Here is a 17,582-nt window from a genome sequence, read left to right as displayed (position 1 = left end):
TGAAATGCGAAATAATCATACATTTATCATACATCCCAATATTTCTACTAACATAAGATCTGGTGTGAAGATGGAACACTACTCCTTCTGGTACCTGTCCCACAAAGGGTCAATATTTTGAATAACATACAACTCATATTGAATTAACCATATGATTCGAATATCAATTCGAAATAACCATACGATATATTTCTACTAACACAAAATATGTTGTGAAGATGAGATATATCGGCTCCCTCCTTCTGGTACCTCCCCCAAAATGGGTCAAGATTTTGAATAACCAAAACGCTCATAAATGCAACATATGCAGTCGATTCCCTTCAAATTTCACACATTCCAAAATTTATATTAACACAAGTTAATAACTTTTTGTCGAATAAACATTACATACATTTAATAATTCTCAAATTTGCAACAGATTTTGAAATCAATATATTTATCTGTGTAAATTTTCACCTCCTATTTGCACGAAGTTTCATAAAGTTCTCTGTCAAACGTATGAAGACAAAATAGATGACCTCAATACCGCTTATCAAAGAGCAGCCCATACAAATGCCAATGACTCCGCCAATGTTTGCTAGAATTATAAAAAAAAATCAAATAATTTCATAAACTCCCCGCAAAAATGACCAAAACTTACACAACATCTGATACCAATTATACAAGACATTCTTTTGATAACGGGTCCCATAGGGTGTGGGATAATATATTTTTACCAAACTGACATCGTTCAAAGACCTTATGTTTGAGTGGCTGAAAGGCATTGGTAAATGATTAATGGATTTGGCACAATTGCTTATCGGACTCACATGTAATTCATGCTATCCGGAGTATCCTTCAAGCTGCTCTTGGCCTTGTAAAAATTATAACGATAATAGGTACAGGCTGGCAAACACTCAGGGCAACTTAGAGAGTCGATTAGTTCTGCTTCAAGATGTTCGTTCATCATCTCCACCGGGGGCTTATAAGTCTGCCAAGTAACTATAGAAGAGAAAATTAGAAATTCTTTACATCAATCGAACACCTTACTTCGATATCTTTCCAAACATTCGGTATGTTCCAATGAACATTGAACCGGCGTCCGGTCAGTGACATTTTTCTTCTCATCATACACATAGAATGGTATGCAATTGCATAACGATTCCATGCTGCGGACTTTACACTTCATCAAACAATCAGCTTGGCCATAGGCCCCCACCTTCTCTTCATTGGGGAAATAACAACCCCTCTTTGCCACAGGATGATTCCTAACCTCATTAGTGGTAATTTGTGAAACTAACTTAAGCCTTACATGAATATCATCATTGGCATTGATCTGTATAAGACCCATATGGCCAATGGAGGTGTCGGCGATTTTTTGTTTTCCAAATATAAGCAATGTAAAGCCGGTCAAACTTTCTTCGGCATAAAAATAGTCATTTGTGGAGGCATTCAAAAGTAGAATTAAACCGGTATCACTACCACTTTGATTCGCATAATAATAAGTTTCTTCGGTTCTGGAATGAAAACAAAAAAATATTTCACCTTCAGGACTTCCAAACTTCCATTTACTCTTTTACCTCTCAAATTGATAGTTGAATACACAACAATATCCCCTCGAGAAAGCCACTAACTGTAATTCCTTCTCACAATCAATGGCCTGACCCGACCAATAGCATTCCAATAGCAAATCTTTACATTTGGGCGCCAAATCCTTCAAGACCCTGGCCACATTAAACGGTTTACGGCTCATTCGATCTAAGACGTTTTGCAAACTTTGTGCTTCATCAAAGTCAATCGAATCCGTATTGAAGAATCCTGCAAAGAGCTTTAGTTTCTCGTACCAATAATTATATAATGGCATATCGAATGATCCACGGGACCTGTAACATATTGGGGTATAACTTAAACTTAGATTAACGGAATTTGAAAACTTTCGAAATTTACTCACATATTATGCGCAAATTGCCTCATAGCGCTGCGACTCAGTTTGTTGTGACTGCAAACCGCAATTGAGGGGAATGGCACATCCCATACACTATGTTCTTGTGGATCCAGAGTGGTCACTGTAGGATCAGCCAGAAATGAACTCATTGTCGACATACAGACAAAGATGGCAAACGAGATGCCCATCAGAATGAACATGAACCAAAAGAGTCTGAAAGTAAAATAAACCGGTAAGATATTCCTCATTTTCTAACCTCCATCATTTAATGGGAAGGCGAAATATTAAGTCCGTCTCTCCATGTATTTTTGTGATCAAAATGCAGGTCCAATTTATTATCCGATTAGATGTAATTTTTCAAATAATAGTTGTCATTTCTAAGCCACTCGTCCGACAGCTTTTAAATTATTCCAATGACAGCTCATTATATTGTTTACAAGCATACAAAAGCATTTTGGTGAGAATTTTCCAGAAAAAAAGTTATTCGTGAAGGAAATCAAGCGTGATAGTGTGATTGGCTGGAAAACCACAAGTGGCTATCGTTAGAGAACTCCAGCATTTAAATGTGAATAAATCTTTTGAGTCTCGTACCATCGCTCATTACCGTGATACTGGTAGCGTAGCCCGACGTCAAGGAAGTGGAAGGAAGAAAACAGCAACATCAGCAGAAATAGTTCGAAAAGTAAAGAAGCGACCCGCGTCGCAGTGGCCGAAAAATGGCTGTAAGCTGAACATATCTAAATATTCCATTCGGCAAATATTGAAAAATGAGCTCGAGGTAAAGCCATTGAAATTCCAAAAAGTGCAAGAACTTACACTGCAACAGAAAGAAAATAGACCCAAAATAGCTAAAGAGTTGCTTCGCTTGGCCGAAATTGGTGAACTGCCGAATTTCGATTTCTCCAATGGGAAAACATTCGTTGTCCAGCAGTTTGTGAACAAACAAAATGATCGTGTTTACTTGCTGAAGAGGTCAGCTGAAAATGTCAACCTTCGGTTGGCCACCAGAACTCAAGTGCCGGCCATGGTGATTCTGTGGGCCGCCATAACAGCCGATTGTCGCTCTCCACTCGTATTAATCGACCGAGGCATCAGAATAAATGCCGAATATTATCGCGAAAATATTCTGGAGGGTGTATAAAGGCAAAGGGGCACGCAAACATTCTGGCCGCAGAAATTGGACATTCCAACAGGACTCAGCACAATCGCATTCAGCACGACCCAGCCAAGAATGGTTACAGAATGAGGTTCCTCGCCTCATTTCCAGCGCACAATTGTCACCAAAATCTCCGGATACCAATCCGTTAGAATATTGTGTCTGGAGTATTTTGGAAAGCAAGGTTATCACTAAATAATACCAAAATGTCGATCACCTCAAGCAAGCGCAGATCAACATTCGGGCAGCGTGTGACGGTTTCATTGGCCGTTTGAAGGCCATAATTCGTGCCAAAGGTGACCAATTCGAACAAATCTAAACCTATTCCAAAATTTGATGTTATATCCGAATATTTTTGCTTTCATTCAATAAAATTCCAAAAAAAAAAATGTAAAAATGATGGCCTTTGACTTTGTTGCAGTTTTTTTATCTCACCTTTATACACCGAAATTATTTGAAATTTCGTATTTGAAGTTCCTAATATGCACCACAGCCTTTGACAGTAAATTTTCTATGCAGGTTCAGGTCTTCGTATAGCCCAGATATGTTCGGTATTTTGATGATTTTAGCTACATTATTCACCGGACTTTTTTCAAGTTTTATATTTGAATATTGAAATGGCTGATGACAAAAGTTACCTATGCAGATCCACGTCTTCGTATAGACCCCAATATAACGGCTGTATTCGTTAATTTTAAGATTTTAACAGAATTTTTAACGGATTTTATATTTTTGAAAATTTCGTTCGAAATCGTGGAGGGTAATCTAAGTTCGGCCGGACTTTTTTACTTTGATTAGTACTCAAAATGTACAATTGGTTCAGTTTAAAATTTTTTTCATCCAAATTTACATCCAACTAAATCTCTTGATCCAAGACATAAACAGTGATGCAAAATTAGTACAATTTAGTACTTTTCGAACAATTATGGTAAACGTTTCCAAAATCACATCCATATCTCAATACCAGATACCAACAATATTAACTTAATATTAAATTTGAGGATTCCTGCCCTATTTCTTCACGAAATACCAAATTTAGTACCATTTAGTACTTTTTGTACAAACATGGGTCGCCTTTTAAAAAACCCCGGCAGATCTCAAAAACAGATACCATCAGTAATCTGAATATCAAATTTCAGAATTTTAACTCTATCCCTTCACCCAATACCAACAAAGCGTACTATTTAGTACTTTTCGTACAATTATAGTACACATTTCCGAGACCACAGCCATATCTTAACTAAAGACTCCAACAGTGACATCTGTATCAAATTTGAGAATTCCAGCTCTATTCCTTCACCCAATACCAAACTTAGTACTATTTAGTACTTTTGGCACAATTCCAGTACTCGTTTCAAAAACCATATCCATATCTCTTTTCCAGATACCAGCAGGGAGCTAAATATCAAATTTGAGAATTCCAGTCCTCTCTCTTCATCCAATTACAAATTTAGTACCATTTAGTACTTTTTGTACAATTATAGTATACATTTCTGTTTCCACAACCCCCATGTCCAGGCTACACATGAACAGCGCGACCCTAGTACCACATTTTAGATTTCAAGCACTACTTTCACTCAATACCCAATTGTACCAAATATTGTACTATTTAGTACCTTCCTTGCACTTGTAATGTACATTTCCAAACAAAAGCTCCTTATTATTAACCTACCACCAACAGAAAGCCCAATACAAAATTTCAAAATTCAAGCTTCATCCGTTCGCCCTAAACCAAACTATTCCAAATTTAGTACCATTTAGTACAGATGGCACACATAGTACACATATCCAAAACACCTTCATATATCAAATTTAGGTCCCAAACTAGAATCTAATACCAAATTTCAAGTTTCTAGCTTTAATTTTCAAAAACCTTTGTTGCATCTCTTATAAGTACCATTTAGTACTTTTCAAACAATTATGGTACACACTTCCACAATTACATCTATGTATATCTCAGTATCAGATTCCAACAGAGACCTCAAATTAAATTTAAGGAATACAGCCCTATTTCTTCACACAATACCAAATTTAGTACTATTTAGTACTTTTCGTACAATTATAGTAGTTCCCTTCGCACATTTAGTACACACATCCAAAATCACCTTCATATATCTAATTTATTTTCCAACCTAGATTCTCATATTAAAGTTCATGTTTTTAGCTCTAATACGGTACAAAGTGTACCTTACTTAGTTCCTTTTTGTACTTTTCGGTCCATTATAGTACGAATTTTCAAAAACCCAGCCTTATTTGACATCTTCAGAACAAGAATGACTCTAATCCAATATTTCAAGATTTTAACTTCAGCCGTTTCGTCTGGGCGTTGATAAGTCATTAAGTCAGTTAAACTCTTTACTCTTCTACGAATATTGATTGCAATCGAAGTGAAGGTTTGCTCACTCTCACTTTCTTGATAAATTTTTAGAAAACTTATTTAAAATCACTCGCCTTATCACTAATTGTCCATCCTTGTCTACATATGGTTATTTTTAAATTTAAAGTTTGAGAAAATGTCTACCATTCACCAATGTTCGATTTGGACATCTTCTCCCCTCCAAAAACCAAATGTTATGTTTAATTGTCGTTGTTTGAACTCTAATCCCATAATTATTTTATTTCACATCAAATTTAATTGAACTTAACACCAAAAACAACAAATCTCTGATTGATGACAATTTATTATTGCACAACATATTTCATAAATTCTTTTATGTCAACCAGCCAACCAATCAACCGGGTCTATGAAGAAGAGCTGTTGTTACCTACCTACCTTTGATACTTTCGCCGTCGTATATAATACAAAAGGCCAAAACCATTGAGACTTGTTTTTTGGAAATACTCCACCAATGTCTCTTTGGCCGCCTCGTACAGCAGCAAAACGTTTGCTAGAGATGAAGATGCCGGTGCTGGCATTTTGTGGAGTTTATTAAACTTTTGTCACTTTTCGATGACGATTCGATACACAATAACTTAAATGTTGTGGTGTTTTTGTTGTACTTCTTCTTGTTGTTGTTGTTGTAAAGAAAGTGCATTAGAGAGCCGTAGACGAAGCATCCGAAATGTCACCAAATGCGATGACACTGTTTTGTGTCTGCATTACAACTGAGACTTATTGCTAGGCCATGCAGGAATACAGGTGCTGTCCGCAAACACCAACCTTGTCGTCAATGGGGTATTAATTAATTTTTGGGGGATGGTATTTGTTTGTTTGTAAAGATTTTAATCAGAGGAACTTTAATTGAAAAATAATTTAAGGGGGGCGAGTTGGAACACGAATTTTTGTTGTTCACACAAAAACATGTTAAGATTTGATATAAAGAAATTAGAATAGATATGGTTGCATGTTGGGAAAAACATATTGGAAAAAAATATATATGGTTTTCCAAAGGAAAATAATTTCTTCGCATTGGAAAATATGCGAGAATGTAACGGGTCTTAAATTTAAGACCTCTAATATGAGTAAAGTTTAATTGGTTGGAAAATACAAATAAATAAAAACCGATATTTTGCCAGCATTACAAATCACAGCTGAATTGACTCTTTAGCAATACTAGAGTCAACTTCGATAATTAATTATATTTCTTGATATACAATAGATATACACATTTTTCACTGGAGCAATTTCACTGGAGCTTTTCTCACAATGTTGCCATATTAATAATGAAAACTTTGCACAAATATATAATACCATGTACCACAGTGTGGTGTAGAGTATAGAAACCCTTCTTTTATTTTTAAGAACTTTTTGAAACATTTTAGTTGCAATTTCTGAATTCTATTTGTAATTTGTAATTCGAAAATTTAAATTGTAATTCGAATTATTCAGTTAAAATTCGAGAATTCCAAATTACAAATTAAATATTACTTTTATTACCTTCCACCATTTTGAAGGAACTTGAAAATGTTTTTCTTATTATTCGAACTTTTTATACTTTAAATTGAAATGAAATTAATTGAATTTCGAAATATTGGAATATTAACATAAATACAACAACAAAGACCTCAAGCTCAGAGGAACTTGAAAATTTTCAAAAAATCCGCAAAAAAATACCCTTATAAGGATGTAATGTCGTAGGCTGTAGTACCCATCACGAACTTCAATTACGAATTTTTAAACAATTCTCGTAAATAATACCGCTTAAATCATCAAAATACCGAATATAGGAGGTATAGTTATATGGGGGCCATACGAAGACGTGGAGCTAGCTGCATACGCAATGTTTGTCAGAGGTTGTATTACCCATTACGAGCTTTAAATACGAAATGCAATAAAATACCGAATAATGGGAGGTACCGTTATATGGAGGCTATAGGAAGACGTCGTCCTGCGTACGCGATTTTCTGTATGTCATAGGCTTTAGTATGTATTACGAACTTTAACTACGAAATTTGAAACAATTCCGATTAATAATGTCGTTAAAATGATCAAAAAACCGAATTTTGGGAGGTACCGTTATTTAAGCCTTCTATCGAAATTCGTTCTAATGACAGTGTGATTATAACAGACAGAAAGATGGACATCGCTAAATCGACTCAGAATTTTACGCTGAAAAAGTAATATTTTTACCATACATAAATCGAGTGTGGATATGGACAATGTATCGGTCAACTACTTCAGTTTTTTGAAGGTACTTAAAGGGTTAACATTTCGGTAAATCGAGAATTTCGATTTTCTCCAAACTTCGGATATCTTAATCATACAGCATTAGATCTAAAATGAATATAACAAAAAATCTTAACTATCATAAAATTCACCAGTTATCTCCCAAATAGTTCCAATCTACTGGTACATTCCCTAAATTGAGTATGTAGAAACAAATTCTCAAATGCACCCTCCACTATAGATAGTATATAGGGTATATTGAGTTTGTCATTCCGTTTGTAACACCTCGAAATAAGCATTCGAGACCATTCTATAGCATCAATCAATCAATTTAGTTATGTCCGCCCGTCGGTGGAATTCACTCCAGCATCCGAACGAAGTGAAGTGGCCTGTAGAACTTTGTCCACTTCACGTCCCTGTATAACCGTACCGTAGGCACAATATTTTCTGGCAGATAATTGACTATAGGGGTCCACGTTTTCGAATAGCCAATATAACTATAATACCAGATATTCGTAATTCATAAAACTTAGCGTCATTTCCAACTGATTTTTTACACTTTTCAAAGTTCCTTCCAAATGCTAGAGAGTAGTAGCTACTTTTTTACTTGTTTTATTTTATTTTTCTGATTTTTAGTTATTTAATACGACCTTTATTTTAAATTATTTCAAATGTACATTTTTAAAATTGAGCTCTAGGTCTTTTCAATTTTTTTATTTATTATTTTCGATATTTCGTCCTCCGACGGAAGACATCATCAGGAACAATAATATTTAAACATATAACGATAATATACAAAATCTCGCCAAGTACCGACGTCGACCTTGCGTTGCTGTCATCTGGAAGAGATTCTGTATATTTTTGTTATAAGTTTAAATGGGGTGTTTAGTTTTTTTTGTAGTAGTTAAAAATTTTACAAAAAATGTATTATATCTGGGACGATTGATATTTAAAATTGTACAAGTTTAAGTAAAGCCAACATCCTTCCAATTTTCGGTGTTTTCAGTCGGAATGTTTCTTGGCAAAGCTAATTTTATTATAGGCTAACAACTTGGTTTAGTCCCACATAACAGTTCCTCCTAAATTAAAGAGTCGTAAAGGTTTCAAATGCATTTTCTCAAAAAATTACAGTACGTTTGCAAATAAATGGGTTAACCCACTAGATTTGGTTTAAAATTGCCAAATCCATTATTTTTTCTTCATATAAATCCTCCACAAGTGGATTAACCATACAAAAACTTCAAACATAAACATGGCATTAGCTCCTAATTATATTACGGGTTCTCAGATGGTAAAAACCTTAAACCTAGTGATCTAACGACTAGTTGGTATTTGTTCCTTATATTATTTATTAACTGGTTGATTGAATTTCCAACTGCTAAATTCATTTGAACCTTTTCACTTTGTGGCCTTAAATTAAAAAATGGTCAATAAGAATTTTTTTGTAATAGTTTTTATTGTATTTCACTTACTGAGCTATAAGACACATGCTTATTCTTTTTTTGTTTTCAAAAAAATGGTGTAAGTTTAGTTCTTTATGTAGCATTACTCTTTTTCTGAATAACAAATTTTATATGAAACATAATGATGATGTATGATGAAGATGTTGCTACTTAATGAAGATGTTTTTGATTACAAAATGACAAATTGTTCGTTTCTCTATTTTTTATGATGGATAATATACACATATATACTATATAAACGATCTTCAATGTTTCACTAAATTTTATTGTTTTACAATCTAGACATCACTATTTTGAGTGTTTCACATTTCTTAGGACACACAAAAAAATGGGGGACAAAGGAGAGAAAAAAAAAGAAGTTAATACATGTGTGAGTGAATCGAAACAGTGTGTTTGTTATGTTTAATGGAATGTTTTTTTGTAAAATACGTATAAAATTTGCAATTGTTTGTTGTAAAACATACATGTAATGGACTAATGGACTTTTAAAATATCATACCAATAAAAAAATACATCATAAATAAATACAAAAGAATACAAATTAAAACGATGACAAAATACAATAAATACATAGGAGGTTAGGATTTGATTTATGGAGGATATTGTGTTTTTTTTTTTAATTTTACAGAAATGGAAGAGTGTCTTAATCAAAAATGTTGCATGAAAATGTTATTGAAACAGGGTAAAAAAAAATTGTTTAAAACAAATTTTTAACACAAACAGAAAATTAAAACAGAACATTCATTGCTGAAGTTAATACAACAGATTAGTTTAAGTAGGAATAAATTTTAACATATTTTATATGTAAGTATGTATGTCGTTTCATTGTTTTGAATGATAATTGATTTTGTGTTTTTTTTTTAAATCTACTTAAATAGTAAAAGTTTTAAAAGATTTCTCACTAATACTTGTTGTCGTTTTTTTTTATTATAATTTTTGTTTAAGTATTATAGACGCATTTTGTGTTGTATTATTTATTTAAAGTGAAACAAGGGGCGACTATTTGCTTAGGAATTTGTCCTAGCCTGCTAAGTTAGTTATATGGTCACACGAAACTATTTTCTGCGGTAAATGGAATGATTGTATTTGTTTTCAGATATTATGAATAGGATTTCGAATTGGAATTTTTTGTTTTACAAATATCAACATAAAAATTAAGTAAAATTTACTGAGTGTATACCGCAATTGTATCTTTGAATTTCGAAACTATTTTTTGTGTTAAATGGAATGATGTTTTCATATCCTATGAATTAAATTTTGAATATAAATTTTTGTTACTCATATATGAACATAAAAATTACTGAGTGTAAACCACAATTGTATATTTGAATCTAGGAATTTCGAAAAGTGAGGAATTACAACAACGAAACACAACTCGAACAGTGCTTAACCAAAATCGAATTTACACAATATCATAAAAATATTTAAAAAAGACCCGTACCAAGTTCGATATTAAAAAATGAGTCTAATAATTCAACGTCTAAATGTAGACCTACAGCAATTCTCTAATTTTTCTTAGCAAAACTAGTTCAATTGTGAAGTCCTAGCACTTATTTCTTTTGGTTGCTTATTTACCGACAAATTTCGTTAATTATCGAATTTATAACCTGATATTAATTTGAATGTCTCGAAAATTGTCCGTATTTTGTTGTTATCTAGTTACAGTCTTGAGATTTAAAATATCAGAATTTGCAGACTTTGAAAATAGAAGATGGAAAAAGGATTCATAGAAGAAGAATTGTTTATCTACAATGTCCAAATACAAAACATACATCACAGAATTTTAAAAAATATTCCACGTATACAAAAAATCAAAATTTGGAGACTTTGAAATATAGAATGTGGAAAGAGAATTCATAGAAGAAAGAACGGTTCACCTACAATCTTCAAGCCAAAAATACATTATAGAATTTTAGAAAATATTCTAAGTTAACAAAAATGGTCCAGAAAACTGTGGGAGAATAATTGCCTTGTAATTTATTCCTGATTTTTTCTGAATATCCTGCTTGTGTCATATAAAAACTGATAACGATTCTTAGTAAAACAATTGTCAGTCATCTTCTTCTAAAATCCCCAACAATTTTTACTACTCAGAAGCCTTCAATGGGAACTTTAATTTATTTAAACAAGTTGGCGTTTCATAACTTCAACTAGATTCTAAAACAAATTTATTACCAAAACAAAACCAAAACATCAAAGAATTTTAGAATATATTCAAAGTATACAAAATATGGCAAAGGAAACTAAGGGGGAAAATAATTGCCTTGTAATTGATTCCTTTTTTTCTAAATGGTCTGCTTCTGTCATATAAAAATTAAAATATAAAAAAACGTCTTCTTCTAAAATTCCCAAACAATTTTTACTACTCAGAAGCCCTCAATTAAAACTTTAATTTATCGAAAACATGTTGGTCATTTATAACTTCAACTAGAATCTAAAACAAATCTTAGCTAAAATAAATCTCTATTGGGCTTCTTCCTGTAAATAGGTAAAGGAGAAGTTTTTGCTGGAGTAGTTTTCGCTTCGCCATATTTTTCTTCCAGAATATACATTTTACAAATAAAACTAGAAAATATGTCAACATGATGAGCTCTACAAATTATGGATCTGGGCCTTAATTCTTCTATGAAAATGTGAAATGAAAACTTTTATAAAGGAAAGAAATTTCAAATGAAAATTTTATAAAGGAAATATTTTTCATTTCATATTTTCAAAGAACAAGAATCCAGCCCCTGGACTTGTTTCTGAGTGGATATTAAAAGGATTCAGAAATATATAATTTCATGAAAGGCAGATCCGATGTCTACTTGGAGTTATTTTTGACCCTTTTTGAGATAAGCAACATGAAAATTTTATCAAATACTATTTCAAGATAGCTGATATAGAACTGTCCGAATAAATTAAATTTAGATATTATTATTTCAAGAACAGTGTTGGCATGTTTGTTCGGGATAGTTAGGGTTAATCCCATAGTTAGGCTTAATCCTATTATATTTATTTTATAGAAAAATAAAACGCAAATATCCTCCGTTTTTAGCTGAGATTATATGAAGGGACATAAACAAGTTTCTTCATCAATATTTTTAGCTCTTTTGGAGTTACGACCATCTCACCTAAAAACTTTGCAATAAATAACCTGCACTCCAATAATAATTGTCACATTTAAATTACTCTACTCTACAAAACCGAAATGCCACAAACCTAGGTCTGTGAAGTCGAATTCAGAGACTATGACTCAGGTATGTTATCAAAGACAAAGTCGAGTTATTTTTTCGATAAAAAAATCAATAAATGAGCGGTAAATTTGGCTTCTGGGAAATATAGGTGGAGGAGATAGGTACAAATGAAATAATCACTGATGGCGTTCTACTTTATATATACTTTCATGTTTCGTGAAGTCGAATCCGGAGACTAGGGATCAGATATGTTATTAAAGACAAAGTCGCGTTAGTCTTTCAAAAAAAAAAAAAAGATCCAATGAATGACCGGTAAATTCGTCTTTTGAAAATTACGAAGAAGACTACACTCCTGAAAAATATTTTGGAGGAAATAGATACAACTCTGACAAGCACATATGGAAAGATTTAATCATTTTTTTATTTAAATGTACCGCCATGTTTCATGAATTTTTGTAAAAAAAAATTAAAAAATTGGAAAAAACTAAATCTTCCAATTGTAAATAGTTCTAGGACTACTTTAGACCAATAGATTATGACAAACTATTTGGAAGTTAATTAAAGTTTAAGACTTTTATAGAAGCTAATAAAAGAATATAAAAACTTTGTGTTTCCGAACGATTAAGAAAAAAGGTCAAACATCAGGTATGTAAAAATATTGTATTTCCTAGAGACGAGTAGGAATTTATTTTGAAGTCGTCCACAAAATTTGCCTGGGGATGAATTCTTGTTTTCATTAAAAATTCGAAATAAATGTTTTTAACAAAATTTCTATAAAAAGAGTTTATTCGACATTTTCCTAAAACAAGAATTTGTGCCCCTGGATTCAGAATCCAGCGGAAACCTGGTTTTACACAGGCAATTTTTTGTTAGGAGATTATTTAACCAATGAGAAGCCATAATTCAAAACTCATAACACCAACGAAATCATTGGATTTCGTAATCAATTGAAATAGCAAGAAAAAAGTTAAACTTTAATTGTTTGGAATCCCTTAACATGTCTTCTCAAAGATACAATTTGCCTGGCGGTTTGCACACTCAGCGGATGGATAACATTTCAAACAGAGGATATTGTAGTTGATCTACTAACAAAGATAAGTATTTAATAACTTGATATCCCTTAACATGACTTTTCAAAGATACAATTTGCCATGGCGGTTTACACACTCAGCGCAATCTGTGGATGGATAACATTTCAAACAGAGGATATTGTGGTTGATCTACTAAAAAGTTAAGTATTTAGAAAAAAAAATATCGACACTTTATAAACTATAAAAAATATATATGTGTGTTTAAATAACCTTTATGTTTTAATAATTAAAAAAATATAGTAATAATAGTTAAAAGTATATTTTATGTGTATAATAATGTATAATAAAATACAAACAAATACCGATTTTTGTGTGACAATTGATCGATCTCTTATATGAATGACGTACAATTAAAAGAAAAAAACTAAAAACAATTAAATAGGTAAGCGGAAGGAGGTGGGGGTGTGGGTTTACGTATGTTTATACATTTCTTTGTATTTTGTAATGAAGGCGAACGGGCGGGCGGGCGAGTGAGCGTTTGGACATTTGATTGCTAACTTAATGTCGTTTCGGTCAATATGGTCAATGAATGGGTGTTGACCGGAAATTGTGAATTACTTTTTGAAATTGCAAGCTTTTTTGAAAGCTTCGCATTTCATATACAGAGACAAAAATTGTAGATATGTTTTATTAACATTTGTTTATTAAAGTGCTATTAACACGATTGTCAAGTATTTTTTTTATATAGGTAATATATTTTAAGGGCATCGAAAGGTAATGGAATGGTTTGAATTGAATTGAGTTTTGATTTGTTTCATCAATGTCTTTTTCGTTCTTTTTGTTTTTTTTTTTTTTTTAAGTAACGGCCGTAATAGAGTTTGTTTTTGCATCAGTTCATGGCCAAAGCATTTAACGGACGGAAAATTTCAACAGTACTGATAGTAGATAGTCTTAATCATTATTTGTTGTTGCATGCCAAAATCATAGAGCAGCAGCAGTAGGTGATACTAATGATAATAATTGTAAAGGAGATACGTCAAACAGTTGCAGTTAAATTGTCAAGCAAAAAAACTTGGTTCCCATACAATACACAAAATTGTTCTGTCTTTGCTTTTGTTTTCGTTTTTTGTAGCTAACATTACAAGTATATAGACCTCTCAAAGGTGTAGAACCCCGTCTCTGGACTCGACAATTGGTGCCCCGCCGGATGCAGCGCCACCGGCGGTTAATTGATGTGGATGTGTGGGTTGGTCGTCTAACGTTATACCTGTCATATCCACAACCTCATCTTGATCGTCTTGATCCAATTCGTCGGATGTGTTTGTATGATTGGTGTGATGAGAACCGCTCGATAATTGACTAGTTCGCGAGAAGGAACCGCGGCGTGGCGATGTTAGTGTCCTTTGATTGGCCGGCTTGAAGGTGATGATTAGATTTGAGCTATTGGCCACCATCATGTCAGTAACCTACAAAAAAAAAGGGAGAAGAAATACTTAGTGTGTTGTACTTAATTAGTGTTGTGCTAATTTTTAATAGAAACAATTTACGAAGACATTCAGAAACGGCGTCTGGCCATACAATGTCAAATGCTAATTAGCATTGATATGTTTGTGAACATTTTCTAATATTTTTTTGTTGGTTTCTATTTGGAAACTTAAAATGTTTCTAGGGTTTCACATACAAAGGAATTTTATTCATTTTGCTGGCCATTTATGGGTGTAAGAACATTCATCCCTGGATGCAATCAGCGATCTTTTTTCTTAATCACTCTGTATTTGGGCAATTCTATACTTAAATTTAACAATATTTTTAAAATAAATTAAATAGACCACGTTAACAAATGTTTCACATGCAAACACGTTTTTTTTCTTATTAGCTATTTTTAATTTTAATTTTCGTTCCAGTACAATACAAACTGCCAACAACCGTAGAATAAAAGAGAACTAAAAATTTTAGAGTCTCACCTGATCTAGCTTTTTCCCGCAACTTCAATACCCATTCACTTCAATAACTTCATCATTAACGGCCAGCAGACAGTACTTTCAGCCAAACCGCCCGGCACCAGACGTGAATAAATATACCCGGTTGTTTCTCCAAACCGTTCGGTGTTACACGCACCGATGTACCATCACGTATATAGAAACCCAAAGGTTTGTCACTTCCATGCTTCAGTAGACGTACCCTTCGATGTGTTTCCGGCCAATGTGTACATCGATAATTTGCGATACTTGTCGAAAATCGTGTGGCATTGATATGGGTGGGGCTCTCGGTCTGCGGTGTTTGTCCCAATATGTGACTGATACTGAATGGGCCGTCGGCCATTATTACTAACTCTAGATCTTCTTCGCGTTGTACAATTATTCGTAGTATGGGTTGGGCGGTCTTCAAGGCACGTGCAAAATTGTCATCGTTATTTATGGGCAGTAGTCCTTGATCACGTGGATCGATATATTGTATGACAAATTTTATATTCGTTAGGCCATGCAACGGCATAGCAGACTGTTAAAACTGTCAAAACTTGGCGGTTTCATCGCTGCGTTTTTAGACCAAATCGTCGGAATTCGGCATCAACTGAAAGTAGAAAGTTAGGAGAGGGTTTAGTTAAAATGGAATATGGGTAATTTTCTATTTACAGACTAAAAAAGACCCTCAATCGAAACATTTAAATACTATTCCAAATATTTTTTAGATTTTTTATACCTTACAACACTAAGTTTGATGGGCCAAAAATTATATAACACCTCGAATTATTGGTCCCCGACATAGGAAACTATATATGGATTTTCCTATCTCGCCAATATATGTTGTCCGTCCGCCCGTTCGTCCATGTTAATTTGTAAAAAAAACTACAGGTCACAATTATGGCCCAATCCTCACGAAATGAAACTGGCGTGAGGTTAGGGTCAGAATATATAGGAAAGTTGGGCAGTGCTTTATGACATCTTAGAAAAACGAAATCTACAAATGGATTTGGGCATAAGGGTTCCAAACATATAGTGTGAAGGGTATCACATGCTCGGTCCCGCACGACTATAGCATTTGCTTTTTTTTTTGTTTAATTGCTGTTTTAAAAAAAAAAACAAATGTAGAATGAATTGTTTTCCAAAATGAACCAAAATTGTTCGGTCTGTTTTGCATTAGTATATGCTCTTTACCATTACTATGGTCAGTAAAAAGTAGTGAATATTTGGTGCGATTGATGTCGAATTAGAAAGTGCCAACTAAACATTGAATCCCCTCCCTTGAAAGTTCACCTACGTACCTTAGGTGGAAATTATATCGGAGCTCTAACAATTAGATATATCGCTCACATACAAAAATAAAACGGAGTCATTATATATTTAGATAGTCTGGCGGATTCTTAAGGATAAAAAAAATGCATGTTATAACGACAGTCTGATTCAATCCGAAAAGACCCAACGTCTGCATGAGCAAGAACTGACATCTCTTCCTTTGAGTAACAGCAGTAGGAATCCGACGACAGCTGTCATCCAATTAGAATGTTGTGACCTTTTATCGGCTTATTATTTTAAGAAGTATAGCATCACATCTAAGCTCTTCTATTGAGCTAAAATATGAACAATAGGATTAGAGAACCGGTGACTATAATGTAGATAATCTGGCGAAATAAGAACAAAAAAAAAAAAAACGATGTGACAACCACAGATTGGTCTACAATTCGAAAAGACTCAAAGTCTCCATGACAAAAACGGTCACCTCTTCCCATTGAGTAACAGCTTCGACGACAACTGTCTTCCAATTGGAATGTTGGTCATTTATCGGGTTATTATTTTTAAAAGGTATATATCACTTCCAATACTTCCAATCTGCTTTTACAGCTCACTAAATGACCCACGATCATTCATCATATTTTTTTTCAAAACAAGTAAAAAGTTGTAAGTTCGGCCGGGGCGAACTTTGAATACCTCTGCCATTTGGAACGAATTTGGCAATTTTCAAAAAAAAATAAATCCGTTAAAAATTCTGTTGAAATCTTAAAAATAGCTGTTATATTAGTGTCTATACGACGACGTTAAAACCATTACAATATACAACTGCGAAACTTGAAAAAAATCTGTGAAATGTAGCTAAAAATCATGAAAATACCGAATATCGGAAGGTACCTTTATAGGCCTATACCAACGTGGACCTGGAGGTACCATTTATATTTATGAGTAACATTTTATCAACCTACTTCAATTAGTTCGAAAGCTAGAGTGATTTCC

At 33.3% G+C, this 17,582-nt stretch overlaps 2 protein-coding genes and 1 pseudogene across 4 annotated transcripts in view; all 3 read right to left on the bottom strand.

Annotated features, from left to right (window-relative positions):
* The window catches only part of LOC131802178 (uncharacterized), a 131,822-nt gene that overhangs the window by 104,328 nt on the left and 9,912 nt on the right, over window positions 1–17,582 (bottom strand). The gene's annotated exons all lie outside the window — the stretch shown is intronic.
* Window positions 376–2,284, bottom strand: LOC101888059 (pickpocket protein 11). The gene is made up of 6 exons (XM_005178930.3): window positions 1,931–2,284; window positions 1,560–1,862; window positions 1,030–1,496; window positions 810–981; window positions 641–753; window positions 376–577 (listed from the first exon to the last, which is right to left on the bottom strand). The coding sequence occupies exons 1-6, from the start codon at window positions 2,170–2,172 to the stop codon at window positions 453–455; spliced, it is 1,422 nt and encodes a 473-aa protein (XP_005178987.2). The 5' UTR covers window positions 2,173–2,284; the 3' UTR covers window positions 376–452.
* On the bottom strand, window positions 13,660–15,849 carry LOC131802101 (partitioning defective 6 homolog gamma-like; annotated as a pseudogene).

The sequence above is a fragment of the Musca domestica genome, unplaced genomic scaffold (genome assembly GCF_030504385.1).
Source record: "Musca domestica strain aabys unplaced genomic scaffold, Musca_domestica.polishedcontigs.V.1.1 2, whole genome shotgun sequence".
NCBI lineage: Eukaryota > Metazoa > Arthropoda > Insecta > Diptera > Muscidae > Musca > Musca domestica.
This window is presented reverse-complemented; position numbering and strand designations above follow the sequence as displayed.

What these genes read in the sequence shown, in the direction of transcription:
- LOC101888059 (XM_005178930.3), bottom strand. Translation starts at nt 2,172, where the DNA reads ATGAGGAATATCTTACCGGTTTATTTTACTTTCAGACTCTTTTGGTTC. An exon ending in CCGGATAGCATGAATTACAT is followed by an intron (nt 754 to 809) that starts GTGAGTCCGATA and finishes AATGCCTTTCAG; the next exon opens with CCACTCAAACATAAGGTCTT. An exon ending in TAATTGGTATCAGATGTTGT is followed by an intron (nt 578 to 640) that starts GTAAGTTTTGGT and finishes TTATAATTCTAG; the next exon opens with CAAACATTGGCGGAGTCATT.